At 48.4% G+C, this 25,943-nt stretch overlaps 10 protein-coding genes across 10 annotated transcripts; 3 read left to right on the forward strand and 7 right to left on the reverse strand.

The window, feature by feature from the left end:
* Positions 1-51: 51 nt before the first annotated feature.
* LACBIDRAFT_243398 (uncharacterized protein) lies at positions 52-5,026 on the forward strand (the record flags this gene model as incomplete). The annotated part of the gene is made up of 19 exons (XM_001873401.1): positions 52-212; positions 268-315; positions 363-522; positions 587-886; positions 938-1,933; positions 1,990-2,098; positions 2,160-2,180; positions 2,230-2,501; positions 2,553-2,734; positions 2,781-2,952; positions 3,003-3,236; positions 3,287-3,580; positions 3,648-3,770; positions 3,833-3,865; positions 3,914-4,029; positions 4,081-4,204; positions 4,256-4,666; positions 4,713-4,852; positions 4,903-5,026. 19 exons carry the CDS (start codon positions 52-54, stop codon positions 5,024-5,026), a joined length of 4,020 nt encoding a protein of 1,339 aa, XP_001873436.1.
* A 13-nt stretch (positions 5,027-5,039) lies between these two features.
* On the reverse strand, positions 5,040-5,808 carry LACBIDRAFT_181719 (uncharacterized protein; the record flags this gene model as incomplete). The annotated part of the gene is made up of 1 exon (XM_001874013.1): positions 5,040-5,808. One exon carries the CDS (start codon positions 5,806-5,808, stop codon positions 5,137-5,139), a length of 672 nt encoding a protein of 223 aa, XP_001874048.1. The 3' UTR covers positions 5,040-5,136.
* Positions 5,809-6,041: 233 nt separating this feature from the next.
* LACBIDRAFT_301211 (uncharacterized protein) lies at positions 6,042-7,330 on the reverse strand (the record flags this gene model as incomplete). Its single annotated transcript, XM_001874014.1, has 3 exons — positions 6,042-6,571; positions 6,622-7,159; positions 7,211-7,330. The coding sequence occupies 3 exons, from the start codon at positions 7,328-7,330 to the stop codon at positions 6,042-6,044; spliced, it is 1,188 nt and encodes a 395-aa protein (XP_001874049.1).
* A 245-nt stretch (positions 7,331-7,575) lies between these two features.
* LACBIDRAFT_301212 (uncharacterized protein) lies at positions 7,576-9,587 on the forward strand (the record flags this gene model as incomplete). The annotated part of the gene is made up of 8 exons (XM_001873402.1): positions 7,576-7,916; positions 7,968-8,118; positions 8,179-8,264; positions 8,313-8,364; positions 8,421-8,474; positions 8,522-9,221; positions 9,276-9,444; positions 9,494-9,587. The coding sequence occupies 8 exons, from the start codon at positions 7,576-7,578 to the stop codon at positions 9,585-9,587; spliced, it is 1,647 nt and encodes a 548-aa protein (XP_001873437.1).
* Positions 9,588-10,157: 570 nt separating this feature from the next.
* On the forward strand, positions 10,158-11,294 carry CTR-D (copper transporter). The gene is made up of 6 exons (XM_001873403.1): positions 10,158-10,361; positions 10,413-10,526; positions 10,584-10,619; positions 10,676-10,691; positions 10,745-10,815; positions 10,872-11,294. Exons 1-6 carry the CDS (start codon positions 10,225-10,227, stop codon positions 11,209-11,211), a joined length of 714 nt encoding a protein of 237 aa, XP_001873438.1. The 5' UTR covers positions 10,158-10,224; the 3' UTR covers positions 11,212-11,294.
* A 17-nt stretch (positions 11,295-11,311) lies between these two features.
* LACBIDRAFT_301214 (uncharacterized protein) lies at positions 11,312-15,337 on the reverse strand (the record flags this gene model as incomplete). The annotated part of the gene is made up of 5 exons (XM_001874015.1): positions 11,312-14,295; positions 14,349-14,834; positions 14,883-14,988; positions 15,044-15,174; positions 15,223-15,337. The coding sequence occupies 5 exons, from the start codon at positions 15,335-15,337 to the stop codon at positions 11,312-11,314; spliced, it is 3,822 nt and encodes a 1,273-aa protein (XP_001874050.1).
* A 135-nt stretch (positions 15,338-15,472) lies between these two features.
* On the reverse strand, positions 15,473-15,931 carry LACBIDRAFT_228921 (uncharacterized protein; the record flags this gene model as incomplete). The annotated part of the gene is made up of 3 exons (XM_001874016.1): positions 15,473-15,571; positions 15,639-15,770; positions 15,827-15,931. Coding segments are annotated over 3 exons (336 nt in total), but the record flags the coding sequence as incomplete, so codon positions are not given.
* Positions 15,932-16,244: 313 nt separating this feature from the next.
* LACBIDRAFT_301216 (uncharacterized protein) lies at positions 16,245-18,791 on the reverse strand (the record flags this gene model as incomplete). The annotated part of the gene is made up of 10 exons (XM_001874017.1): positions 16,245-16,553; positions 16,605-16,736; positions 16,787-17,470; positions 17,522-17,676; positions 17,735-17,896; positions 17,951-18,063; positions 18,113-18,225; positions 18,277-18,364; positions 18,418-18,593; positions 18,654-18,791. The coding sequence occupies 10 exons, from the start codon at positions 18,789-18,791 to the stop codon at positions 16,245-16,247; spliced, it is 2,070 nt and encodes a 689-aa protein (XP_001874052.1).
* A 181-nt stretch (positions 18,792-18,972) lies between these two features.
* On the reverse strand, positions 18,973-20,781 carry LACBIDRAFT_301217 (uncharacterized protein; the record flags this gene model as incomplete). Its single annotated transcript, XM_001874018.1, has 2 exons — positions 18,973-20,340; positions 20,389-20,781. 2 exons carry the CDS (start codon positions 20,779-20,781, stop codon positions 18,973-18,975), a joined length of 1,761 nt encoding a protein of 586 aa, XP_001874053.1.
* A 286-nt stretch (positions 20,782-21,067) lies between these two features.
* On the reverse strand, positions 21,068-25,453 carry SNT16201 (histone deacetylase complex, SIN3 component; the record flags this gene model as incomplete). Its single annotated transcript, XM_001874019.1, has 10 exons — positions 21,068-21,287; positions 21,344-21,525; positions 21,585-21,743; positions 21,843-21,893; positions 21,946-22,230; positions 22,291-23,493; positions 23,543-24,031; positions 24,088-24,378; positions 24,435-25,014; positions 25,068-25,453. The coding sequence occupies 10 exons, from the start codon at positions 25,451-25,453 to the stop codon at positions 21,068-21,070; spliced, it is 3,846 nt and encodes a 1,281-aa protein (XP_001874054.1).
* Between the last annotated feature and the right edge of the window lie 490 nt (positions 25,454-25,943).

The following is a 25,943-nucleotide window of genomic DNA, read 5'->3' on the forward strand; positions in this document are numbered from 1 at the left end:
AGTTGAGAAGAATGGTCAATCGACTTATGTAAGCCGAAGTCGTTTCTTCAAATGCCCCCTCGTAAAGGCATCGTTAAATCAGGAAATGCAGGGAACTCATCAAAACCTTCGAAGCCTTCAGAATTGAGCTCTGCGAGCGTCCCAGCTAAGGTGGACCCACCACCACTCTTTCCCCCAGGTTCAAAGACCCCGCTCAGTCTTCTGCAGGAGAGGTTTGATTGGCAGCTCATAGTACACCACCGCATCCACTTACGTTCATTGTGTTAGATGTCAGAAATTTGGTTGGGAGAAACCGGTTGTCGACACGGTTCGTTTGTTTTGTCATTTTGTCTTGCCTTGGCCATTTTAATCTTTTCGTAGAGAAACTACGGAGAAAGCGGGTGGTCCTTTGTGGTTACATTGAGCAAGATCAGCAAGAAAACCTCGGAGCGGGAACAAGTTCGCATGTCACCGCATCCACAGTACTTTAAGCCCACCGCGTTAGAGGCGCGTCATTGGGGTGCAACCTACGCTCTGTATCGTGTTCGTACAGGCATGTTTGCGTTGATGGTGTCCCCATTTGTTTCTGAACATGTAAATTCGCTAGTTTTGCAATGGTATACAACTCGATTATGTTCTTCCCGCTGGACCCAGGGATTACTGGAAAGAGTTGGCATCAGCCCACAAAACCATTCCGGAGCATCAAAACTGGATGTATGATGCCGACCCATTTGCTGCACAACAGCGAGTTGAACAGCGACAAGCGAAAAATGCTCAAACGCAAGAAATGAAATCTTCTCAAGATTCAGATTCGCGCAAATATACACCGTCTGGTGAATTTTCTCAATTACCAGAAGTCCGCATGGCTTCCGGTTTGCGTGACTTGGTGGAGAAAGCAGTGAAAACGGTAAGTAATTCTTTACGTTGCAACAGTCTCTCTGACAATTCCGCTTTTTAGGGCTTTGAACTATACCCAGAGACTTCGGACACTGCGTCTACCTTACCCTCTCAAGAAGTCCTGTCAAGCATTAACAAGCAATTAGGCCATCTTGGTTTCAACTCGAGACAAATACGAGACGCTTCCACATTCCTTTCGACAGCCTCACCACTGATCTCGGAACTCTTCAAATCTCTTAGTCCTCTTGAAGCGTCCATTGAATACCTTGTTCTCCGGGTACCTGAATGCGATCTCCCAATTAGGTTCCTTCCAAGCAACAACTCATCAAATCCCTTCATTACTTCAGCACACTCGGGAACGGAGGATCTGAAAAAGCGTTGGATTGAGGAGAAGGCGGTGAAAGAGGCAGGATGGCCACTTCACGCCATTAAGGACTCTACATCAAATCTGGAGGTTGCTCACAATTGGGATTTACTGCTGGTCACGCTTGGTAAAAGGCTTATTGATCAAGAGTTTGACCCATCTCTGGTCCTAGACGGAGCGAAACCTTACGCCATCGACCCGAATGAGTACGAAGCGCTCGGCGCCTACCTTGAGGACCCGAATCACATTGTTTTGCCGTTGTTTACCGCACCAATCCAAGTTCACATTTTCCTTGCCCCGGATGGAGATTTTCCTCGCCCAGGTTATACACCAATATATCTCACATCAACTTCGATACCACCGTACATTCGTCTTCACCTTCTCTCGAGGCTGCTTCTAGCATTAGAATCCGACTTGCAACCAGACGAGGGACTTTTTATGGCCATTATGAGAATTTTGGAGGATGAATGGGAAACCATGGAGAATAACGGTCCACCAGATATATCTACCGTGTTGAGGAATATCCTTCCTCGTGATTCAAACTCGACTTCTGATCCCTCAGTTGTCTCCCCTCACCCAGATATAACACCTAGTGGCAAGAGAGAAAAGAGGATGATAGAACATCGCCACCACAACCCACATGAAAATAATCGAATGAAACATGACCTTGAAGTCCTTCAAGCAAGTGATAAGGTACCGATTCTAGAATATACATTCTCTCATTGAAATTCTCACGTGTCTCTATCCAGTATGCACCAATATTGGCCACGAGAAAGCGGCTGCCTGCGTTTGCGGCCAGAGATCAATTTTTGGAACATCTAGAATCGAGCCGGGTCGTGATTGTTGTGGGCGAAACGGGTTTGTGGTTAATGAAGACGTTCTTATGTCATTATTACTGAGTCTCTTTCTACGAAAACAGGCTGCGGGAAAACGACACAAAGTAAGGGCATTAACCTATTTTTGGAATGTAGCTGAACAAGGACATTAAGTTCCCCAATTTATCCTGGACTCCCTTATACTTTCCAACAGGGGCGGAGAGGCATCGATCATAGTAACTCAACCACGCAGAATATCTGCTATCTCGGTGGCTTCACGCGTTTCATATGAGCGCCTCGAGGACGGCTGTGTCGGTTATGCTGTTCGCGGGGAGAGCAAACAGAACAAGAGAACGAAGCTGCTGTTTTGTACCACTGGAGTCGTTCTGCGCCGCCTGAGCTCGGGGGACAGCTTACAAAATGTCACCCACGTTATTGTCGACGAGGTATAGCCCAATTGTTCCACTTTGTAACTTTTTCTGATTCGCCTGTGGAAGGTTCACGAGCGTTCGTTGGACGGAGATTTCCTACTCCTCGAGTTGAAGGAGCTGCTTAAAACCCATCCCAGGCTTAAGGTCATTCTGATGTCAGCAACCATCAATCACGAGACGTTTGTGCGATATTTCAATGACGCTCCCCTCTTGACCATCCCCGGCTTCACCCATCCAGTCAAAGATTTGTGTGTAGTCTCTAAAGCTCAATCTTTACATCTAACATCATTCCAGTTATTTGGAGGACATCGTTTCCTTAATGTCATATAGGCCTTCTTCCGTCAAACAGAGCAAGAAAACCGATGCTGGGGATGCTTTACGCGATGAACTAAGATCACATGGGTTGGATGAAGAAACTATCAATGTAGTACAAAGCATCAGCAAGACGGAACGTCTGGACTACCAGGTAAAATCATTGTTTTCCAGCGGCCTCTGCATCCTGATAGTTGGTTACAGTTGATTGCAGCACTCGTTGACCACATCAGATCGACTGAGACTGAGCCAGGCGGCATACTCATTTTTCTTCCTGGTGTTAACGAAATTCGACAATGTGCCGAAGCGATCCGCAAGGTTATCGGGCAAAGAGGCGAGGTTTTACCTCTCCATGCCAATCTCTCCAATATGGAACAGCAGCGGGTCTTCAAGAAAACTTCTTTGTGGAAGATTATTGTTGCTACCAATGTCGCCGAGGTCTGTATGCGGCTACCTTCCTTCCATACTCTTTTCTAACAGCACCCCAGACGTCGATTACTATTGACGACGTAACACATGTTATCGACGGAGGAAAAGTCAAGGAAACTCGATACGACTCGGAATCAGCCTTGTTGCGGCTGGTAGAAACATGGGTCACTCGTGCCGCTGCAAGGCAGAGAAGAGGACGCGCGGGACGAACGAGACCAGGGGTGTGTTATAAGCTTTATACGAGAAGGCGTGAAACAGCGATGGCCTCATTTCCGACCCCTGAAATCCTTCGGGTTCCCTTGGAAAGCATCTCATTAACGGTGAAGGCGACGAGAGAGGCTGCTGATGTCAAGGTATACATTCGACTTTAAACTGTTTACTTTTACGCTCGCTCTAACTCTTACGCTCACTTTAACTCAGTCTTTTTTGAGTCAAGCCATTGATCCACCCTCATTGTCAGCGATGAACACAGCTTGGACAACCCTGCAAGAAATCGGGGCCGTAGATTCCGATAACAAACTCACCGCACTTGGAAAACATATTGTGAGCAACTTTCCACCTCGTTTATTATCATTATGATTTTCTGATTATCTCGGTTCGTGAAGTCGATGCTACCACTTGACATCAGGCTTGCGAAGGTAGAGTTTAGTTTGATCAAACATTGTTGATGCTTGACTTGGCTGCAGATATTAATATTTGGCACCATCTTTCAATGCCTGAACCCAATCCTGACTATTGCTGCATGCCTATCCTCAAAGTCAATATTTGTCGCCCCCATGGACAAAAGAGAAGAGGCAAAACAGTAAGCTCTGAAGGAATAACCTGCTTTTTGCCTTCATTCATATTTTATTAGAGCAAGGGCCCGATTTGCTTCGGGAAGAAGCGATCTCCTTACCGACTTGGAGGCATTTAGCCAGTGCGCAAAAATGCGGTCGGAGGGGAGTTCTAATCATGCAATAAAATTGTTTTGTGAAGAGGTAAATAGTAAATCAAAATACGCCGCAATTGTTTGCTAACTTTCCCAACAGAACTTCATTGCTACGGATACTATTCGAGAAGTTACCACACTTCGACAAGATCTTTTGTCCTCGTTGGTGGAGATCGGCTTCGTACCCAACGACTCCGTTCCCACATCCCCAGAGCTCAACAAACACAGCGAAAATGTGAATCTTCTGAAAGCTGTTATCGCCGGGGGCTTGTGGCCTCGCGTCGCGCGTGTACACCTACCAAAGTCTGCTGTCAAATTTGACAAGGTTCAAGCGGGGGCAATTCAGAGGGAAAACACCGCGAACGAATTCAAGTTCTTTGATATCGGAACAGGCAGGGTTTTCCTTCACCCGGCGAGTATTCTCTTTAGCAATGCAGTCTGGAAATCCCCATTCGTTGCGTACTTTCAAAAACATATGACTACCAAAGTCTTTTTGCGAGACGCGACTGAGGTAAACGATGTTCCATCATTTACGCCAAAGTTAACCCGGATAACAGATACCACTTTATGCTCTTCTGCTATTTGGCGGCCCGTTGACTGTCAACCACGTCGCAGGGGGTCTCACTATTGGCAGCAAAGAAAATGCCGTTAAATTGAAGGCATGGCCCCGAATTGGCATCCTGGCCAATCACCTACGGTCGGCTTTACCTTTTTTCCCCATTTACACAATTAACGTTGATGTATTAGACGTTTACTAGATGCACAACTTCAGCGATGTATGGAAGGTGGCACGAATCTCAGTTCTGGTTCGGACAACCCAGTTGTTCATGCCATCTTGGCCCTTCTCGCGCATGATGGCCTGTCTGAATGATAATAATTGTGTGTATCGTGAAGACCGGTCTTTACGCACACATACATAAGAGTCCTTGTGCAATACTCAAAATCATGAACGGACGGGTATCGTTAGATAAAGAAAGGATATCAGGCTTCCAAGGTTGAAAATTTCGCAATCAACTCGGCTGACTCGACAAACCGAATGCCCTTCTTCTCCATCTCATCCCACGCAATGTTGTCGTCGGAGATGCATCTGACAGCATCGCGTACTACCCACGTGTCGAATCCAAAGGATGCTGAATCAAGTGCAGTGTACTTGACGCAATAATCACCAGCTAGACCCACGAAGAAGACATCCGTCACATTTTCCTTATGCAGAACACGAGTGAGATCGGAGTTTTGGTAATGCCATATGTCGCGAAACGCGGAGTAAGACTCTATGTCGGGATCCACTCCTTTGTGAATTATGGTGGTGAAGTCATCTGTATTCAAGCCTGGCACGAAATTCGCGCCGCTTGTACCGACAACGCAGTGAGCAGGCCATAACACCTGTTCCAGACCCTTTGTCCTAGCTTTATCAGAAGGATGGAAGATGGTGGCCTTTGTAAAAACAGGCAAGTCGTGCCTGAGTGCGAAAGAGACGTGGTTGGCTGGGTGGAAATCTTTGGTTGCGATCTTGAGTGCAAACGGAAGATCTACGAGGCGGTTCACTGTATCGACGATTTCTGCGCCCCCGGGAACGGGAAGGCTCCCAGATACAAAGTCATTCTGCAGGTCGATGACTATGAGGGCTGTTCGATCTAGAGATTTCAACGCCATGAACGATAAATGTAGGATTGATGTTGTCATGTGATTTTGCTTCAAGGTAATTTACAAAACGAAGTAAATAGCGAATATAAATGAGATGTGGATGTTGATGGTGTAAAAGTACATTGGGTTGTTGATGCTATGAGTGTAATAAAGTAGGATAGCAATCTGAGTTCAAGGGTTAGTTAGGCTTAGGCAACCACGGCAAGGAAAACTCACAAATTAGATATAGTAGCAAGGCTAAATTAAAATGACGGGGGCACGGGCGATCGCGTCGCCCAACTCTCGCTTGCAGATCTGCGCTTGGAAATAACCCTCTGCACGCGAGGAAAACGGCCGTGTGTAGAGGTAGTGGTATGACTTTGATCCCAACCATTACTCTGCTTCTCTCCAAATTCGCCGATAACAGGTGATTGTTTCGGTGTGAAACTGACTTCGTCCTCCAACTGGGGAAGCCCTGAATAGCCGTCATCTAAAATAATAGGTGGACTTGCAAAATAAGGTGCAGCATAAGGTGAAGTACGCGGAATGGGCGTTGACGTCCGTCGTTGGGCTTTGCGCGAACGAGATCGACATGTAGACGTCGCCGTTGACGGCGGACACGTGTTCGACCTCGTTGGAGTGAAACAGCGCACAAGAGATAGTCGAGACGTTGATGGGGTCTGTGGTTCAGAGTCGATTGTGATCTCGGTTGGTGTTCGGCTGCGAGAGGCGGACCATGGCGCATTAAAACCACCACTTCTTCGTTTGGCAGATTTAACAGGACCTTCGCCCTCTAGAAGATATTAAGTCATCGTTTCTTGGCTCGGTTACCACGCGACTTACCAAGGTTGACTGGGGAAGGTGTCTCAACGTGCTTGTTGTCGACGTGCCGCTTGGCTCTGCCAGTAAAACCAAGCTTCAGCTTCTGCAAACGACCCGATGGGAGAAGGGATGCCATTGAGGAGTGACGAGACGAGTCGGAATCGATCACGGAGTCGTCAATGCCATCGAAGCAAAGTTTGGCAACAGGAGGGGTAGCGGGAGGGGTCAAAGGGGGCACAACAGTGGGCGGCTTTGATGCGGCGTCTGGAAGAGGTTCCTCAATAACTGCCGAAGTAGAGCTCTCCGCCGGCAAGGTGTTACGTCGTTGTTCGGCAACTGACTGGCGGTCTGCAAAATAAACGCGCTTGGGTATAACATCGTCACCTCCTTCACGAGGTTCAAGTATGGGTGTAAGTGTAATTGGGGCAGATGCACGTCGGTTGTGCGGGTATTTTGGTAAATTCGATAAGTGAGGTGGTGTTTTCCGTTGACGTGGTATCGGCTTTGTCTGCATGGATTGCAGTGGTAAAAGCCATCCCACCCATATTGCAAGTAGGCTCTGGTCAAAGGCATGAGAGGATGGATAAGTTGATCACACGACCTTACTCACCAACGCGAATCCAGCTGAACTGAGTGTTCGTGCCAACACAATGACAAAGGCCGAGGTGGGCGCTGTGGCGCGATTCAGGCTGGTAGCGTTGGAAATTTGTGTGAATGGCGTCCGGGGCATTAGGAAGGGAAAAGAAAGGCAAACGAGGTAGGAATAAAGAGCCAAGTACTCAGCGCCATTCACGGAGCATCCGTGTCAGCCCAACATCGCGAGATTAAAAACATCAAGTCATCCCACTTTTCAATTTATTTGACGTAAGATCAGTCACACCTCGTGATTTGTCACTACAACGCGTCAGCTCATTTATTTCACACGTGATATATTGACCGAGGTTTCGCTTCCTCGGCTGCTCACTCATCTAATCCATGTCAGACTGCAGTTCAGATGACTTTTCCATATTCGATTTCTCAGCCTTCACCGAGGATGACTTTGCTCGGCTTGATGCAATTCAAAACAACATCAGTTCTCCGAGGGAAATGGAAAAGGAAGATTCCTTCCAAATCGACACGTCAGCCATCCTAAACTTGGAAAGTCTGACTGAAGAAGACTTTGCCAAACTAGACACTATGATAGCTCAGGGAGATCCCAGCATCGCAATCGAGTTGGAAGAGCCTCCTCTTGAGAAAGAGAAAGAGGAGAAGACGCCCATTCAACAGTTCAGACACAACGGAATATTGTCTGTATCCGACTTGGTCTCTCCTTTTTGGTAGGCCGATTAATGAATGATGTACGTGACGTGAAACTCTGACTTAACAAGGTGCGAGGTTCAATTCGACTATGGACTACGACAGAGACGATCACGGCCAATTGAAAAACGACCAAGATCCTTCGTTTCTTCCAAAGGGAAAAAAATATCTGTTGCAAAGTCTGTCGCCGCTAAAAATGATGTGAGGACGAAGCAGGGCAAGGTGAAGTTGACCATCATCGATGACAAAAGTGCTTTCTGAGACTAAAACATCCATTTCCAGGCCGTGCATAAGGAGTTGGAACGTGAAATTCGTCAGGAGGAGTTGAAGGTAGAGATTCGCAGTGAAGAAGAGCGTTGGGCTATTCGGTTCGTATCATCCTGTTTGCGACTCGGCTCGATAACCCGTTTTGATAGCATGGTTAACATCATTGCGAGCCTGAAAACTATCATCGAAGAGGGTTTTACGGTAACAGGTGTTTTATCGTCCGTTTCTTGCCGAGTTCGACTGTTTCTTTCTTATAGCGCGAGATGCCAGTTTTTGGTGTTATTCATGACAAAGTTATTGTTGGCATAGTGGTTCGTCGTTAATAATGACCAAGTCGGGCATTAACTAACCGCAACAGGATGAAGTTTACAAGCCTCCACTGACTACAAAAGCTACTCCGGGAAATCATGTGTCAGCTATCTACAAGAATGAATCAGCCTCCATCACTCCGCCACCATTGACTCATTCTCACTTACCATCTTCCAATGCTCAATTGCACACACTGCGTATCATAGACACCAAAACCAGGCTCAATGAATCTCTTCCCAGAGATGAAGACACACTTTCGTCACGCTTGCAAGTGATGTTATACCACCGGCTTCTATCTGATCTTGTGACATTAAACCCACCTTACGATTTCCCTGCATTATGGAAGAAGTTGGGGTTGAGGTCTGCCCAAAACTTCTCCACAGCTTTTCTAGTGGAAGCAAAACTCATTTCACATTCAGACGATTTTCAAGTCGTATGTCTCGATGACTTGGCGACATCCTGGCATAACTTGGTTGCATGTTCAAATATCTCTTCCGTGGATCCTACATCAGAACTCGTTTATCGACTTCAACCTGAGTCTGGAAAAGGAAAGGGCAAGATGAGAACGCCTGCCGTATCACAATCTGACGGTTACGATAACAATGTCGCAAAGGTGGAGAACACCTCAGGGAACGTAGGTACAAGTGCACTGGCAGATGATCCGGGTGACCTCGCGCTCCAATGGGCGATCCAACGATCTTTCGATCGCAGCGACACTTCGGATAGCCGGATTGGAGAAAAATCGAATGGTCAGCTCTGTCTTTGTCAACTGGGATGAAAATGAACTTACAATCCATGGTCAGTTCAGCTCCACGAATTAAAGAACGAAATCGACCAGTTCAAGATTATCGGAAGGAAGAAAGTTTCTTACGATGGCTCTTTTTTGGACAACCATATCACTGATATCTTCCGATGGTGGTCTGGTCTTCGAAAACCTCGAGGAGTGCCAATCGAGCTGGTTCGGCGATGCTAGTGAGTTCAGCAGATTCAAGAATTGTCCGTTGTAATGATTCATGTGCAGTACGTGTGAATACTGTTCGGACTGCGAATGGCGGGAAGAGAAAGCAAAGGAAAGCGGAGCTGGAGTTCAATCAAGTGGCGAGGCTTCTCCATGAAACTGTAAATAATCAAGTTCATGATCAGTCTGGATTCTGTGTCGATACCATTGATCAAAATCCAATACACAGAAATCTTGGTTGGTCAACCCTTTTGAGCTCCTTGTCGACAGGGGGGGGGTCGGGATGTTAAAACGGATTCAATCCCCATGGGGGTGATGATTGATTCTGTCTTCGGAAGAAGTTGTGTAACAGACGGGTCAATTACTGAATTACTGTCAATTATCACACTCACATCCTGGGTCGAGCTACAGTTTTGAGTTCCCCTCCTCCAGACTCGTTACGTTTTTCTCTGGGGTGAGGAGCGGATCCTCGCAAAGTACGCTTTGATGTGCTCAGCACTTTCTTTGAGACGGTTGAGCTGTACCTTCATCCCGCGTTATTGCGCCCCAGTGGCCTCTCTGGTCGGGGTGGGTTTCTGCTGCTCAGTCGGCTGATCGCAACAGTAGCAGTGTGGTGTGCTCTGTAGTACAGTTGTATCTAGACGCTAGAGTTTTGTATCGGGAACCCCAGTTGTTCCTCATTGGGACCGCTCCGGAATATAATTCTCTCTCTCGTTACCCAACAACGCCAAAACTTTGCTGGTCAAACCTCATCCCCCCAGTTCATGTCCAACTCATAACATTTCCTCAACTCGATGGACAATTGGCAGTCACTTCAACTTCACTGGACGTTCCGTGGACAACATGTTTTATTCTCGTCAATCGCTCTACATTCGTTTTCAAGTTTTTCAACCGCAGCGCTGGTGGTCTCTATAATCTGCCTCCTTGAACGGTGAGTGGGCCACCACCTCCGCGATCCCTACTTCTTGACCACCACTTCAAGGTTCCTTTCGTTTTCTCTCGATAAAAGACTAGGCCCTGGCATTCTCAAGCGGTCCCGGTGGCTTAGCGCTCTCTGGAGAACTGCCATATACTGGATAGCGACATTTCTACGACTGTGAGACATCGATAAATAATACCCATCTTTGACTTGGATCATGACCGTTCGTTATAGGATGTATATGCTCGCCGCAATGACATTTCACCTAGGGTAAGCCAGCTCCAATACAATTTTCCCAGAACTAACTAACAATTGACGGGTTGTAGTATCATCTTCGTGATTGTAAGCGCACGAGCAATAGCCGCATCGGAGACGTTATATCTGACGCCGGGCAGGTTACCACACTAGCAGCCGCACAACTTGCCATCGAGCTGCAGAACACGCCAAATACCCTTCGCTCACGCGAGTAGGCAAATTTTTCTCAATTTCTCTCAATTTCGGACCGCTGAAATCGAGTTGCAGCTTCTCCGACGTCATGTCCCAACCTCTTCTCCAAGAACATCCATATCCTCTAAAGCCCGTAAGAACGCGTCAAAATTCCAGGTCAAAATCAAAACCGGACGATATTTTTATACACCCTGCACAATCCAATCTCGCTCGTGCTGATGCTGCCGCGCTGGAACTTGGTATTTCAGTCGGCACAGAAAGAGTCCACGCTAACATCTATGAACGCGAGGAAGCTGCCTGGGAGGTCGGTCAAGGAAAGGACATGGCGAGGGAGCTGTTATTAGGACAGAAGCGGAAGAATCAGCCGTCTTTCCAAGTCGGCAGTGACTCTGATTTGGAATCTCCTAGCGAGTAAGTACAAGATAGTCCCTTTGCGGTATCATACAGATGTATGTTAGATTTGTACCATATCCATAATCAACCTAGATGTAGACTGCACTCAAGAAAGGTATATACTAGGCTCCGTCTGTTCCTCCATGAACAGTACCAGCCCGTTTCGGGATCGAGGCGGGTGCTTTGTTCCCGATGGTTGGCCGTATGGCATTTACTTCCGCCGTCTTTCGCTGCCATTGGTCAATGAGCTTCCCCACTCCTTGATAAGGACGGTCGGGGGAAGGAGACCGCCCTTGTTCCGTGCTTCCTTGGCGGTTCTCCTCTAAAAAAACCTCCTTGCGCGCTGTGGAAGAAGCCAATGCGAGTGATTCTGATTTGAACGATGGCCGACGCAGCGTAGATTTCTCGTGTTCTTGCTTTGTTTCTGGCTTTTCAACAAGATGGGTGTTGCGAGACTTCACTGGGCTTCGAGGGATGGCTAAGGACTGCCGCGGAGGCAGACTGGACGTTGAACGATTCTTGACGGGATCGCCTGGTCCAGGATTCTCGCTAGAGTCAAAACGCGGGCTCTCAATGAGTTGAGTCGTTTTGATGTTTGGTAATTTGTGGGAGACAGGAGAAGGAGGGCGTGGAGCCGATGCCCTTCCACCAATAGCCTCATAACGCTGCACCCTATCTGATATAGAAGTTCGTCGGACATTTAACCTCGGCCGTGGTTCTTCCGGGGATGATGCACCGTCCGTAGATTTGGATGGAAAAATAAACATAGACTGAGGGCGCTTGGAACCAGAAGGTGTGGCCGCGTCCCCGGAAGTTGGTTGACGGACTGGCCCATTTTTCATGGAGGGCTGTCGGGTGGATGTGGGGCTGGGATTGGGTCGAGAGGGTGATAGCCTCTCAGGTGATGGAGATGATCTGGTGTTAGTTAGGAGCTGTGTAGGAGGAGAGAGCAGCGTCGACGGCCGAGTCTTTGCGGGACGATAGTCGCTCGGGAGCGTGCTTTGGGGCGATACCTTTACCTGCGCCTTTTCCCTGGCGTTAACACCCCCACCCCATAAATCAACGAGGTCATGGACAGAACTCTGTCTACCCTTTCTCCGCGTTCGATTGCTACGAGCTGTGTTCCCGGCAGCAGAAATTAGTCTACTTGGTTCTTCAGGTCCCTCGTCAGCACTTGAGGAAGACTCCGGCTCTTTTTCTTTCAAAGCTGGAGTTGCAACGGGACTCCGACTCTGGTTAGACGTTACCTCTTGAGGGTAGCTTGTGTCTATGAGAGGAAATGATTTTGTGAAGCGTGAAATAGTGGGAGATACTTGAGGTGCAACAGGTTCTGGAGCAGCAGGGGCAGATGTAGTATCATGTTGCGCCACAGCCGGGTCCTGGATGTTCAAATCGCTTCGTTCAATCAAAGAAGCTCGCTTGCTGGGAGAGTCGCGCAGCACTGGGACAGCAACAGTTTTTTGCTCAGCAGTTTGAACGGTATAGTTTTGCTGCTCGTCATCGTCTCCCGTGAGCCAATCGCGCGGTAATGCAGGAACAGGTATGCGACGGGATGCATGGGTAACGTTGCTCGACGATGCCGGAACTTTCGTGGCCTTCGAGGACTCTGCAGGGTTATTCGGGTCGAATGTTTGCTTGATTGACACAGAACTACGATGTTTTCGTTGCAGAACAGGTCTCAGCATTTCAGAAGGTGCTTGCAAATCTTCTGTCTTGATTTCCGGCTCCTTTTCTCTCAGCCTTCGGTCAATGACATCGCTGTCTTTCCTCCGTCCTCCCTCTGCGTCTCGCATAGCAACGCCTGTAACCTGCTCTGAGCGTACTCCATCTCGCCCATATGGTAACCTCGGAATTCCTAACTGCTCGGTATTTACAGTGACACTTTTTTTTTCAGCGGGACGCGGCGGAAGCTGCGGGGGTTTATCATTCGATCGAACCACTAAATGATGCGTGGCATATCTGCTGTCTGCGCTGCGCGCTGCCGCTGGATACATTGAGTTGGGTGAAAACTGCGCGTCCAACTCTTCGAGGGACGGGAATCGACTCTCGGTTGGAAGACCATCTGGACGAGACGCGGTAGGCGTATTAGGACCAGATGAGGGAAATGAAGCGTTGCGCCAAGATGAACTAGAATTTGAGGCGATAGATGGAGCGGGTGATGAAGTTCGCTGCTGCGGGGGTTGTGGGGTGAGATAAGGTGGGCGAGGAGAAGCAGAAGGGCGTATGGAGTTGGTACTTTGCTTTTCGTCGTTTCGGTTGTAACTTTGAGGTGTTACCATGTTTGTACTCATAATGGCCAGTCCAGTGCGTAACTTCCTAGCTTCGCCCAAAGTAGGGGCAGGTTTTTCAGAGGCTACCGAGAGACCTAATCCGTCAAATGCGTCCTTTTCACGATCTCGACGGATTATATCATTTCCGGTGTGCGCTACGTGACGAATGGGAGCGGCCTGGCTTCTCAACTGGTTGACGGACGAGGGTGAAGGTACCGGGCTGACCTTTGAAGGAGGCGGAAGGACAATATTGGGATCAGAGGAACGCCAAAGCTTCTCGGCGAAGTCATCGCCAAAGCCAGTTGGTTCTTTCGGTCCTTGTGCTGCCTGCTGTTGTGTACCCCCAACGTTCCAAGCGCTATCCAAGCTTCCGACTCTCCCGTTGAAATTACTACCATTTGTAACGGTCTGCCAAGCTTTATTCTCGTCCGCCATCCAAGGGTTAGAGAGATCCAGACCTGGCTTGGGCACTGCGGAGCTCTTCTTCGGACTGGATGGTCTTGAGGAAGAGTCCCGCGATTCTGTCAAGTTGGCAGGACGTCCCCTACGCATTGGAGCGATGGCTTCAAGGACTCTCTCGCGCGCTTGAACCCCCTGATTTTTCTGTAGCATATCGGAATTTGAGATGAGGCTGGGGGGCGTAGCCGTTGTACGAGGACCTGTGCTGTAGGATATTACGCTATCCACGGGTTTGGGAGGAATGTGCTGCTGCGGTAGAGGTTGGGAAGTGGCTACCGTGTATTGATACCGCGATTTGGTACCCCGGAGTTGGTGCACGGTAGAAAGAAGTTCAAAAACAGTTGGTCTTTGGGAACCATGTTCGCGAAGTATCGACGCTGAGGAGAAAGCAATTGAGTCAAATGTACGGTTGAATGGATAGATTTCGTACCGATCAACATATTCATCTGGTTAGAGTACACAGGATAAGGCGGAATCCGGTACTGAACGTTCAAAATGGCTAATGGGCCATGTTCTTCGAATGGGGTCGTATAATAGCACAATTTGTACAGTAACACCCCTAACGCCCAAACGTCACTCTTCTCGTCGACAGGTCGTTTGGAGTAAACGTCAACCATCTCGGGGGCTCTGTACTGCAGAGTTGTGTGCCTGTTCAAGTCTGCTTCCAAGGCGCGGATGTCTTGCATTGACGTTGGAGGCCGCGTTACCGTTGTGGCAGATCCGAAGTCGCATAGTTTGTATGAGGTTGGCGAAGAGTGAAGAATATTTTCAACCTTCAAGTCTCTGTGGAGAAGAGGAGGCCGAGAGTTGTGCATGAATGCAACACCTTCGCAGACGTCAACAAAGATTTGAAGGATTTCCGCTTCGGTCAAACGTTCCCTCAGTCGACGGTTCATCATATCAATGATCCCACCCCCTCAATAATAATGAGTAGAGATCGAAGTGACAGACCGAAAAGATTCACCAGGGCAGTATTCCATCAAGATGAAAACCTCAAACATGCCATTCGGCATTTTATGCCAGGCTGCGTCGATGAGATGCACGATATTTGGATGACCTTTCAGTAACCTCTGACAAACGAGATACATCCGTAAGAAAGAAAATACATATATCACAATAACTCACCATGATATCAACTTCCTTCTTCACCTCACTGAGCATGGCCTCGTTGGCAACGGCAATGCGCTTGAGGACGTGGTGTGTAGTATTGTACACAGGAGTGGGCGTTCGAACCAAATATACATGCGCAAAACCGCCTGTAGTTGCATAAGAAAGGACACAGTCAGGCTCAAGAGACAAAATACCTTGAGATAGATATCGCTCGACCTGTACGGTGTATTTATTGACCGAAATTGATTGGCCTGGCACAAGAGTCCCCTTATTCTGCGCATAGGACTGATACGATTGCTGGTTCGCCATTGCCTCAAAGAAGAGCGCAGCGCGATGAGAGAGCGATGCAGCCTAGCAGAAGCTCGGAGCCCCCTCGCAGTCACTGTTAAAGGAGTCTCCATGCATGAAGCGCAAACCACTACACGTGACCAACTATCTACCATACTAATTTTTACTCGCTACATCCGCAACGCACTCGATTTCAACAGCAGCCCCCAAAGGTAGACACGCTACTCCAACACAAGTTCGAGCGGGCATTAGGTTCTTATCGAAAAACTGTAGCATGCCTAAATCAAATCAACATCCACAACGGATAGCGATCACTATGCACCTCGGCATACACTTCGTTCATGGGCTGGAAATCGTTGACCAGATCTGTCAGATATATGTTGACCTTGATGACGTGTTCTAGACCTGATCCTGCAGCTTTGAGAACCACAGACAGATTTTCAAGGGCTGCTCGCTTCATCGAAGGAGTGAGATCAACCCATGTGCGCATTTTGCGGGCATGTAACTCACTGTCTGTCCTCTTACACCACCTTCAACAAGTTTCCATTCCCTGGTACATCCAATATTTCCAGAGGCGTAAACGCGATCTCCAGAAATCACCGCTTGTGCTGGGATACAAAATCAGTATATATTTGGAGCACGACTCTCATGCGACATTCACAGAAGGAAGGCAGAGGGGGCAACGCCTCTGGAGTGAAAACAATATTCTTCGAATCCGTGGGCATAGCGACTTCGAGTTATGTTTTTAGTTCAGATGAAAAGACGAATCAGCTGTCGTTCTGGACCAGTTTGCAAAATGACATTAGCCAAACAACGTGGGTATCGCGCCCACTGTTCCAAAGCCTACTTGGTTAAGCAAGAACCAGAAAGCGGAGATAGGCGTCGGCCGAGAGAACCTCACAGCGAAAATGTCATATGTATATGAGCTCTACAACCCCAGATCCCTTCTATACTGTATGAACGCAATAAGATTTTCCTTCACATCATCTCCTCGTCGTCTGAGTTCTTTACCACCATCCTTTCGTCGATCTATCCCCTTCACAGCCTTTTTTAGGCCATCTACGCTTGTGGCGAGCCTATTCAAAAAGTTTCCTTGACGGAAGTTAACGTCATACGGTGTGTTTTCGTCAGAGTAGATATCAATGAGGGCTGAGACGGCCTGGATAAGCGGCTCTGTGCCCATAGGGGATGGCGTATCATTTTCCGGGAGTGCGGAGAGCAGATAATTTGCGATGACCTAGAGGCCAAAAATCTTAGCAGTGATAGGCGGGAAGTAACTCAAACATACTTGATTGTGGGGGATTGAAGTGGGGTATTGGGCTAAGCATTCAAGAGTTCCAATGCACTTGACCTTGAGTGTAGGGTCAGATGTAGAGTCTGAGAGCTGCATCAACAACTTGATCTGTTCATCGTTGGGTTCCTGAAGCCAGGCATATCAATGAAAGTATCTCGTTCTCGGAGGAGGCGTACCAAAAGTCCTTTCCAAACATTACCGACGCCCCATAGCACACCGACAGCGACTTCCCACATTTGCTGTCTTCGCTCTTGGCCAAGTCCTGTCTGTGTACCGACGAGACTGAGAGCAGTCCAAAGACTATTCCACACAGCCGCTCCACTTTCCACATCTTTAGATATATTTGATATCGGGGAATTGGCGAGAGAGAGGAAGATGTTATTCAGACATTCAAGAGCGCTGACGTGAACTGCGCTTAAAGCGGAAGTGGTTGGGGGATGCGATGACGGTGCAGCCAGAGGAGGGAAAGAAAGGGACGTTGGTTGAACTAGGGAGAGTAGAGGGAGCACTAGTGCGGGAAGAAAAGATGTATTTGAGGGAGGTAGTGGAGGGGTTTGTGACCCGACTTCCATGTTGATGTCCGCTGTGTCTTCGTCTACGTCATCAGCAAAATAAAACCCGTCAAGACCATTCAAAGAGGCAGGCGCAAAGTCTGCACCTTCATCATTCTCTTCTTCAGCAGTAGAAGAATTGGGTTCAGGGTCGGGAAGTACCGCGGAGGCACCCGTCAGAATCTCTAGAGCGAGTTGCACAGCACGCAACCGAGCTTCGAGCGTCTCAAGTTGTGTTTCGATCTCTGATTTGTGATCCGACTTTGGTGAGTTTTTCAGTGACAATTTTTCTAGCTGAGGCTCAGATGACTGGCAAGGCCGAATCAACAACAAGAAGCTGTCAGTCAAACGAATACTCACAAAACGATGTACGAGCTCCTGGACGGTGGTTGAGATGTCGGGCAAGGATATAGAGGATATAATGGGTTGCAGTAGGGGCAAAACGACATCTTTATCGATATCAACAAACGAAGCTGCTGATGGAGGGGGTATCGGAGATACATTGCGTAAAATTCCTATTTTTATATGAAAAATCATCAATGACGCTTGCATTGTTAACTTTTTGAGGTTTACCAGCCGCAAGCACGCTTAACGTGACCGTCCGAGGATCAACTTGGTCAAGTCCACCATTTTCTCTGCGTGCAATCGAGAGTAGACAAGCAATGTAACCTGCATCCGTTTGTACATCGGAAATAGCTGGGTAATTATCATCCGTGAGAACGTATAAACACTGGGCTAGAAGCAAGAGCTCAGTAAAAATTTGCCACCAAAAGATCAAGTAATACCTACCAGCAGACGTCACGGGAGCTAGTGGAAGAGCATCCCTGGCGGCAAGGAAGGACATCAAGAAGGGTACGAGGCGCATTTCGTTGATGGCATTCAATGCCTTATTTGAAGTCTCTCTATAGATGTTATGAGGGTGGAAAATAACGTCCATAACCACGAACTCACGACAGACACCATAGCGTTGTAATAACATTGTCTGCAAATTCGTATACTATCTTTTTCGAAGATTCTGGAGATGTTTTGGATGATGTCAAGTATTGTGATAGCACACCAGAGATCTACAAGGAAGAGTGAGTTTGACAACCAAAACCTAAGATTATGGACAACACCTTGGGAACGAAAGTCCTTAGCGGGGCTAGGATGTTTTTATTGTACATTTCGGCACAAATGTCATATCCTCCGTCGATGCATAGATTCCTGGCCGAGGACCACAAGTTAGGTAAAAATCGACTAGCAGATGGCCGACGAACCTCAGAGCACCGACGGCTTCAACGACGACCTCCTCTTCACTATCCGTCAAGCGCGTTATCAAGGCTCCGATAATATTCTTTCCCTGAAGCAGTCGGCGAGTGGATGGATCATTTTGGATGAGATTGGACACGGCCACGCATGCCCATTTTCGATCTCCAGAGTCTGGACTTTCCATCTAGACAATGAATAGGAATGGATGGTTAGATCACAAAATAAACAGATCAGTGTCGCTGACCTTTTGAATTATTGGGAGGATCTCTTGTGTCTTCGAAGAAGTTTCGGAAGCCGAAGCAAGTCCTTTAGGGAGATGTGAATCCGGCACCCTCACCGGATTGTGCCTTCGCATAGATCGTTTCTTTTGCGACTTCCCCATTGTAATGGAGCGTTGGAGATGGAAATTCAAAGTGAAAATCACCTAGTCACGTGACATGATATTTGTGAAGAAGGGCAACGCTTTCAAGAAGTCAAAACGTCTCCGTTCTTAGTATGATATGCCAAATATTTCAATTACAAGATGACAGTATATAAACCCTCAGATAATGCCCTATAGGTCCTCAAGGTCGATAATGTGGTAAGATGCCGTCGCTGCTGACAAGTCCCTCATGAGAGGGTAGGGAGGTAGATACCTCAGCAGAACTATTTTTTCCATCGCTGAGCTCAGCACAGACATCCTCATTAGCTTCACATGATGAAGCTAACTCATGCCCCGGCGCACTGGGATGAAAATCCTCTTCATCAAGCAGTGGAGGCGCAGAGGGCATTAATGGAGGATCATCTTGTAGATCTATGCTGGAGCCTTCTTCAAAAGGCGGAGCGGAAGGCCCGGGATCCTCTCCCAACTCTACCATCTCTTCGAAAGTGAGGGGGTATTTGTGGAAATCTGGCAATGCCATTTTTCCTTTGGAGGGAAGTGGAGGGAACGATAGAGCAGCAGGGCATGTACTGGCCTCTGGGGCTTGATCAATTGATGAGATCAAGTCAGCCTCTATCTGCTCATCATCCCAGATAGGTGCAGAGACCTCTACACCAGAAGATTCCGAGACGGGTTCGCTCGCCAAACCCGCAAGATGAGCGAGAAGAGCTTTATCATCGGTGGCAACATGGGCATCATGGATAGGAGGTGGGTCATGCTCAAACTCGTCCGCTGATGATGCACCGTAAATGCTGGAATGAGACGGGCGTCGCGTGCCATTTGCAAGTAGGCGATCCACAGTTAAAAGATCGGTGTGCGATAATCCTTCCACATTCGAGGGAAGGGAAATGCGTTGGTGATATGCTGGAGGCGATGTGGTGGTATTAACAGTAATATTTGGGGGGTCGGTTAGTGGAGTGGTCGAGGGCATGAAAACGCTGGGTAAGGAGCGCCTGTCACACGACGTTGTGGATGACCTTCGTGACGATGTTCTTGATAGAGCAGGAGAGGAAGGCGCAGACGTGAGTCCATTACGTGACTTGTTGAGGGTTTGACTGTGTGATAGTCTAGTTGTGCGCTTGCCCTTTCTCAGGCGAGCAGAATATCTGGCGTTTGCTCTCCACCGCGCCGTCGCTCGCGCCCATATTTTTTGTTTGGTTTTCATTTCATTCTCCTTTTCAATCATCGACTCCCTGCTCGCGTTTAGCTGGGCGGAGGCTTGCCGTCGTGTTTTCAACTTCATTTCCAGATCACTATCCTCCTTACGTTTCCGTCGTATGTGCTTCCGCCAAAACAGACAGCCGATTATGAAGAAACAGATAAAGAATGCCAGTACCAGCGATAATGCCAGGATTAAAGTGGTACGACTTTGGTACGGTTTTGCTACAGGCTTCCAGCCTGGTGGCAGCGAGTCACGAATGTCGTAGCTGGAGGTCGATGTAGCTGATGCGTTCTGCGCAGGGACCTGTATCTGCTCGTCAATGATGGGGGCAGTAGGTTCCGGACAATCCTAAAGCGCATGTGAGACTTGAGCACGAGACAAGAAGATAATACTTACTGGACACACGCTGGAACCGTATAGCGTATAGGCTGCCCTACGCCAAACGCCGTCATCACCCGGCACGAACTTGTCTGGGATACGCGTAGAAGGCCGTGATGTTGATGTACTAGGTACGGGGGTGGGGTCTTGTGGTGCGGTCTGTCGGCGTGATGGCTTGGATTTGAGAATATCATGGTCATCGACGTCGATGGAAGGACATAAAAATGTGGGAGGTGCTGGGCTGCCATCAACGCCTGAAGAGGACGCAATGGTGGCCAAAATCGACAATAGACCAGATGATGGAGCGAAGAAGGACTTGGGTGTGCGATGGGGACGACTTCGAGGACGATTAGACGGGGATATGGGAGGGCGCGTCCTACAATAATGTGTACTGGCCATTGGCTTGGCCATTATGGGATCGTTGAATCGGTGAGTGCCAAGCAAGTCTTGAACGGGGCTAATGTGGGGGGTTCCGGTCGGTAGGATAGGAGATGTTCAGCTGACCTACACAACCGTCAAGGAGAGCGGATGATGAGTAGGCGACGGCGGACGACTGGACGACAACGACGAGGAGGAGGTTGGGGGGGTTGTATGCTGGGAGACAAGGAAGGGCGGGCGCCATCACACCAACTCATGCTGACATAAGCATATCCAATCTATTTCTGCCCTTCAAATTTTACAAGCTTTATTTACATTGTCAGGCACACTGGAGCCAACAACATTTCCCCCTTTCTTCTTTACGTGCCCTATCCCGCTCCTCCAATACTCGCCACTCTTCCGCACCCCTCTTTCGCCACAAAAAATCTTCGCTACCACTCTCATACACCATCTTGTAAGTGGGCAGCCTCACTCGAATCTTCATGTATCCTTCTATTTTTGTCGTCGAGGCGATGCTGTCTGAATTCGCTCTCACACATCTATAAATATACTCATCATCGCATGCCACGTCACGGGAACACTTCCAGGGGCCTACCGTTTCAACATCACAGGCGATCGCTTTTCCTTTGTATGAGCTGCAGGCAACCACTCCGTCGGATACGTCATGACAAAGGTGTTGAGGTACCCTTGCCAGCGACTGATCGCAAGGCCGTCCGTTGGAATGCTAGGATCATCGGCTCCTACGAGGGAAACATGTATGCACTTGGATTCTCGGACCTGTAATTCGAAAACGAATCATCAGTTTTTTTTTTTCCATATCCCAAAAATAGACGAACCCATTGTAACCGATATAAATGATCATCCTGACCAACGTGTCGTTCGGCCTCCCGACGATACCTAATAATATCTTGCTGCGAGAGACGATCGGAGTTTTGCGCTGCTTGCAGGAGGGTCCACAACTCTTGACATTTGTTATCGGATATGATTGTCTGAACCTTTCATTGGGAACAGCGGCAAAGATAGGGACAACACAACGCGCAAAAAGTCAAGCCTTTGAGCATCGGACTGCAGCTTGAGAACCAAAAAAAACATACCTGTTTGATGAGTGCCGTAATTAACTTGTCTAACGTAAATAGGTGATAGGCCTATTATTATCATGAGCTTACTATTAAAAAATGTGGCAGCCGGAAAACACACCTTCGTGCCGAAAAACCACCGCATGTGCTCCTCAAATGTTGCTTGATCTAGCTCGTTGTCAAACAACTTTTCACACGCACTCAAGAGGTACATGTAAACCACATTGGCTCCCTCGCTTGAATCGCGACCAAGGACTTCCATCGTCTGAGCCAGCACCGCTGATGGTCCATTTGGATCATCCAGCCCCAAGTCCACTGCAACCACATTGGCGAGTAAGGGGGCGTGCTGTTGTAAAGCTAGCTGGGAACCAATCTCTTTGCACATCAAAAGACGAGAATAGAGCAGCTAAATTGAGATAATGCGACAATGAGATGTTGTTCACGGCGTTAACAAAAATAGGCTCACCTGAAGCAGCCTCAACAAAGTATAGAACGTTGTGTTGACAAACAGAGGGTGATCCACGTCTGATGATGGCGACAACTCTGACCTCATACCGGCATCCTTGATCCATATGTCAGGAATCGCCCGAGAGTCATCGTAAGAATGTGAGGCGTGGAGATGTTCAAGTGAAGGGGACATGGGCCGTGAATCACCTGAAGAAGCGTGAGCGTCTCTCCCCGCCGCTTTCTCTTGAGCTGTCCTGAGGAGCTTCTTTCTGAGATCATTCGCGGGCACGCCGCCGGATTGAGCAGAGTGTGGACTCCCTATTGACCGACGACCACTCCTCTGGCCATCCGCATGCCCATTGATATCATGCATCGCTTCATCTTCGTGAGGGCCTTCTAGAGGGCCGCACGCTGCGTTAAATTCCGCCTCTGGATAATTGCAGAGTCGAGGAATGAACGCCCGCAGGAATTTCTCAACGCTTCGACGTTCCGGTGCACTGTATTGAGCTTGAGAACGGTCAAGAAAAGAGTAGACCATCTTGAGGGAATCGAGTAGGACTGAGGTCTCGTAGAACGTGTATTCCAGCTGGTGTTCAACCGATCCAAAATCGAATTTCTCCTTACTTAGCTGTTCACTTTTAATGGCCTCAATGTCCCCCACGAAGTATTTGGCTGTGATATTCTTCTTGTCATTCTGCTTGAAGCTAATTCCCTGGTGGTCCAACGACTTGTAAAAATTCTTGGAATCAACCTCTCTCCAGGTTCGGCTCCATTCACGTTGGGCACGCCTCCATTCTTCGTCTTTTTGCTTGAGCCGAGCGAGTACAACAGGGACGGCGACACTTGGGCAATCCTGGAGGGCTTGGATTATCTCCAGTCCGCTGTCCTTTCCATAAACCCTCTTGATCATCCGATGATAAATCGATTTGCCTGCGCCACCGAAATCAGATTTAAGCTTGAATAATGACCGCTCCTCGTTCGTCATATCCTCGATCCTGGCGCTGAGGGGCTCCAATACAGCTATTGTTCTCGTCAAAGCTTCGATCTGAACATGGTACTCATGGCGCTCCTCCTCGCTTTTATGAAGGGCTTCCTCAAAAGAGTTCTTCTTGTGAGCAACGAACTGAGCCTCTTCTGAGGCCCAGGTAGGATGAGAAACCCATACGTCATTCAGAACCGAACGGCAAAGCTCGTCGCGGCCTGAGCATGCAAGCCTGACCTCCTGTAAATCTCTCAGTAAAAGATATGGTAAAACGTAGGAGGGAACGTACACTGTCAAGAAGCCTTCGATAGCTAGGCCCTTCTCCATCGTCCGCCGGCAAAGCAGCTAGGGCTACAGGGGGGCCTGTTCTGATGCTGCCCGGAGGGCCATTTTCGACGCTCTCCTGTCGATCATCCCAGCCCACCAGATCCTTGAATTCCGACATGAGCTCCCCGTCTCCTAGAAATACTCGTGTTCGCTCAATGAGCGTGTTCACATCAAAAATATCCTTTGAGAACAAGCCAAGAAGTTTGAGAAACTCTTCATACACCTCCCGATTCTCGAGGGATTTCTTCGCACGGTCGAAGAACAAGAGTTTATCCGCAGATGCGTTCCCTGAATGACCTGGGAGATGCAAAGAAGGTTGCGACTGTATGTGATGGGATTGTAAAGCTGATGTAGCGTGTGGATATTGAGGAGGAGAATGCGGCGCAACATAGGGTGAAAATGCGGGTGATCCGGTGTCCGGGTTATGTTGAAGCTTGGTTTTCTTGGTTTGCTAAATCAAATAGATCATTTTAGTTAATAAAGTAAAGCGATATGGCAAAGACGTACTCTAGATGGAACGACTTTTGTGGGAGGGGCAGGGGTAGGCTCTTTCTCGACGACTCGCTTCTTACGCTTGGAGGCTTGGGTGGATTTCTTTGCGGGTACAGCTACGGGACTCGAACTGGACGCTTCAGGTTGAGGCCAAGAAGCTGGACCTGCAGCAGGAACCTGTGGCACAACCGAAGGCACAGATGGTCCACCACCACCACCAACCGCCTCTGGAAGAAAATCCTTGAATTCCGCCAACAAATCCTGATCATTCTTGAACAATGTTTGAACTTGAACATACACTTGCGACTACGACAGGAAAGCTTCATTCAATCACATCAGTAGATAAGATAATAACAACTTACATCTTGAAGATGTTTCTGCTCCTTTTGATACGTTTGGAGAATGTCCAAGAATTGTTTGTAAGTATTAGGATCCTCTGAATAGCGGGCCTTGATTTTGTTGAGGTATTGTATAGCGTGATTGAACTCGCCAGGAGGCTGCTTCTCCACTGTCGGGTTTTTATTATTTAGATTGCCCAACACCGACGCTGCTGCAGCAGTTGGGTTTTGGAACCCGGGGGAGAATGTCGGGTCAAACTGAGGTTGGCCATGTGCAAGCTGGAAGACTTGTGGCGTCAGAGACCGTGGGGTCATGCCCCCGAGGATTGTGTGGGGAGTGGGGGTAGATGCTAGGAAAAGCATTGGATTTGCAACGGCGGGGGGCGGTATTCCAAGACCTGTTCTTGGAATTGGTGAGGTGGAATTGGTGTTTTGAATGGTCGTGCCAAGCGGTGTAGTGACTGTGATTGCGTTGGGGTCAAGAGGGTCTACTGAGATATCTATGCGGTATCCTAGGGGTAGGAATGTGTTGAAGCCTTGAATTAGATAGGGATTCCCGTTGAATAGCATAGAAACGCGTTGGATTACTCCAGGAGTGTCGATTCTGTAGGGGATGCGTTCAACAATGGGGGCAAGCGCGGACAGATTAAGACTCACACTTGACTCTTAAAGTCCTTCATTATGTCTAGAAACTGGTTGTACACTTCTGGCTTGTCTTGGAATTGCATCTTCACGGCGTCGAGATAGCTCAGAGCGTCGGTGACATTGAGTGGACGCCCTGTAACGTCAGACGAGGGCTGAGATGCTCCTGGAGAGTCGTTTGGCGGGGCTGGAGTAGGGGTATTTGACGCTCGTGGCATGGGGTGGGTATCGGTCTGAGGGCGAGGGTCTGGGTCGTCGTTGGGGGCCGAGAGATGTGGTGGCAAGTTGGTGAGGTCGGTGAGTGGACTTTGAGGCATCAGGTGGAAAGGGTCAAGTACAGATCTCGTTTCCGAGGATCTGGCCGCCAGGTCTGCTAACCGATCGCCAAGCTCAGGGTTCATGTTGCTGAGAACAAAAGATAAGCGCTGGACAAAGGATAAAAGCAAGATGAAAGAGGATGAAAGCAAAGGACCCCCGAAAATCCTGCTAAATGATAGATACTGAAATTGCCGATTTCCAGATTCTTGTCCGTACCAATTTTGGCGAAGTCTGTCCGGATTTTATCTAGCCTAGACCAAAATTTCGAAAAGTTGTCCGAACTGCGTATCTAGCCCAAGTCAGGGCCAAATTTTTTTGTGCGGCAAAAGGTTCGAACCGCAGACCACACGTCAGGCTTCGTAAAGTACATACTTTTTTTCCGTTGAGCTACGCAACCATAGTTGTCCGGTTAGTATCTAGCCTCTGATTCTTCTCGCAAGCCTGTCCGGATTCTGTATCTAGCATTTTGCTGATTTTTTCGAAAACCTGTCCGGTTTGTATCTACCCTAGGGCCTCATTTTGAAAAATTCTGTCCGGATCGGTATCTACCATTTAGCAGGATTTTCGGGGGTC

The sequence above is a fragment of the Laccaria bicolor genome, genomic scaffold, assembly GCF_000143565.1.
Source record: "Laccaria bicolor S238N-H82 LACBIscaffold_1 genomic scaffold, whole genome shotgun sequence".
Classification (NCBI taxonomy): Eukaryota; Fungi; Basidiomycota; class Agaricomycetes; order Agaricales; family Hydnangiaceae; genus Laccaria; species Laccaria bicolor.

What these genes read in the sequence shown, in the direction of transcription:
- CTR-D (XM_001873403.1), top strand. Translation starts at nt 10,225, where the DNA reads ATGGACAATTGGCAGTCACTTCAACTTCACTGGACGTTCCGTGGACAA. An exon ending in ATAATCTGCCTCCTTGAACG is followed by an intron (nt 10,362 to 10,412) that starts GTGAGTGGGCCA and finishes CACCACTTCAAG; the next exon opens with GTTCCTTTCGTTTTCTCTCG. An exon ending in ATAGCGACATTTCTACGACT is followed by an intron (nt 10,527 to 10,583) that starts GTGAGACATCGA and finishes CGTTCGTTATAG; the next exon opens with GATGTATATGCTCGCCGCAA.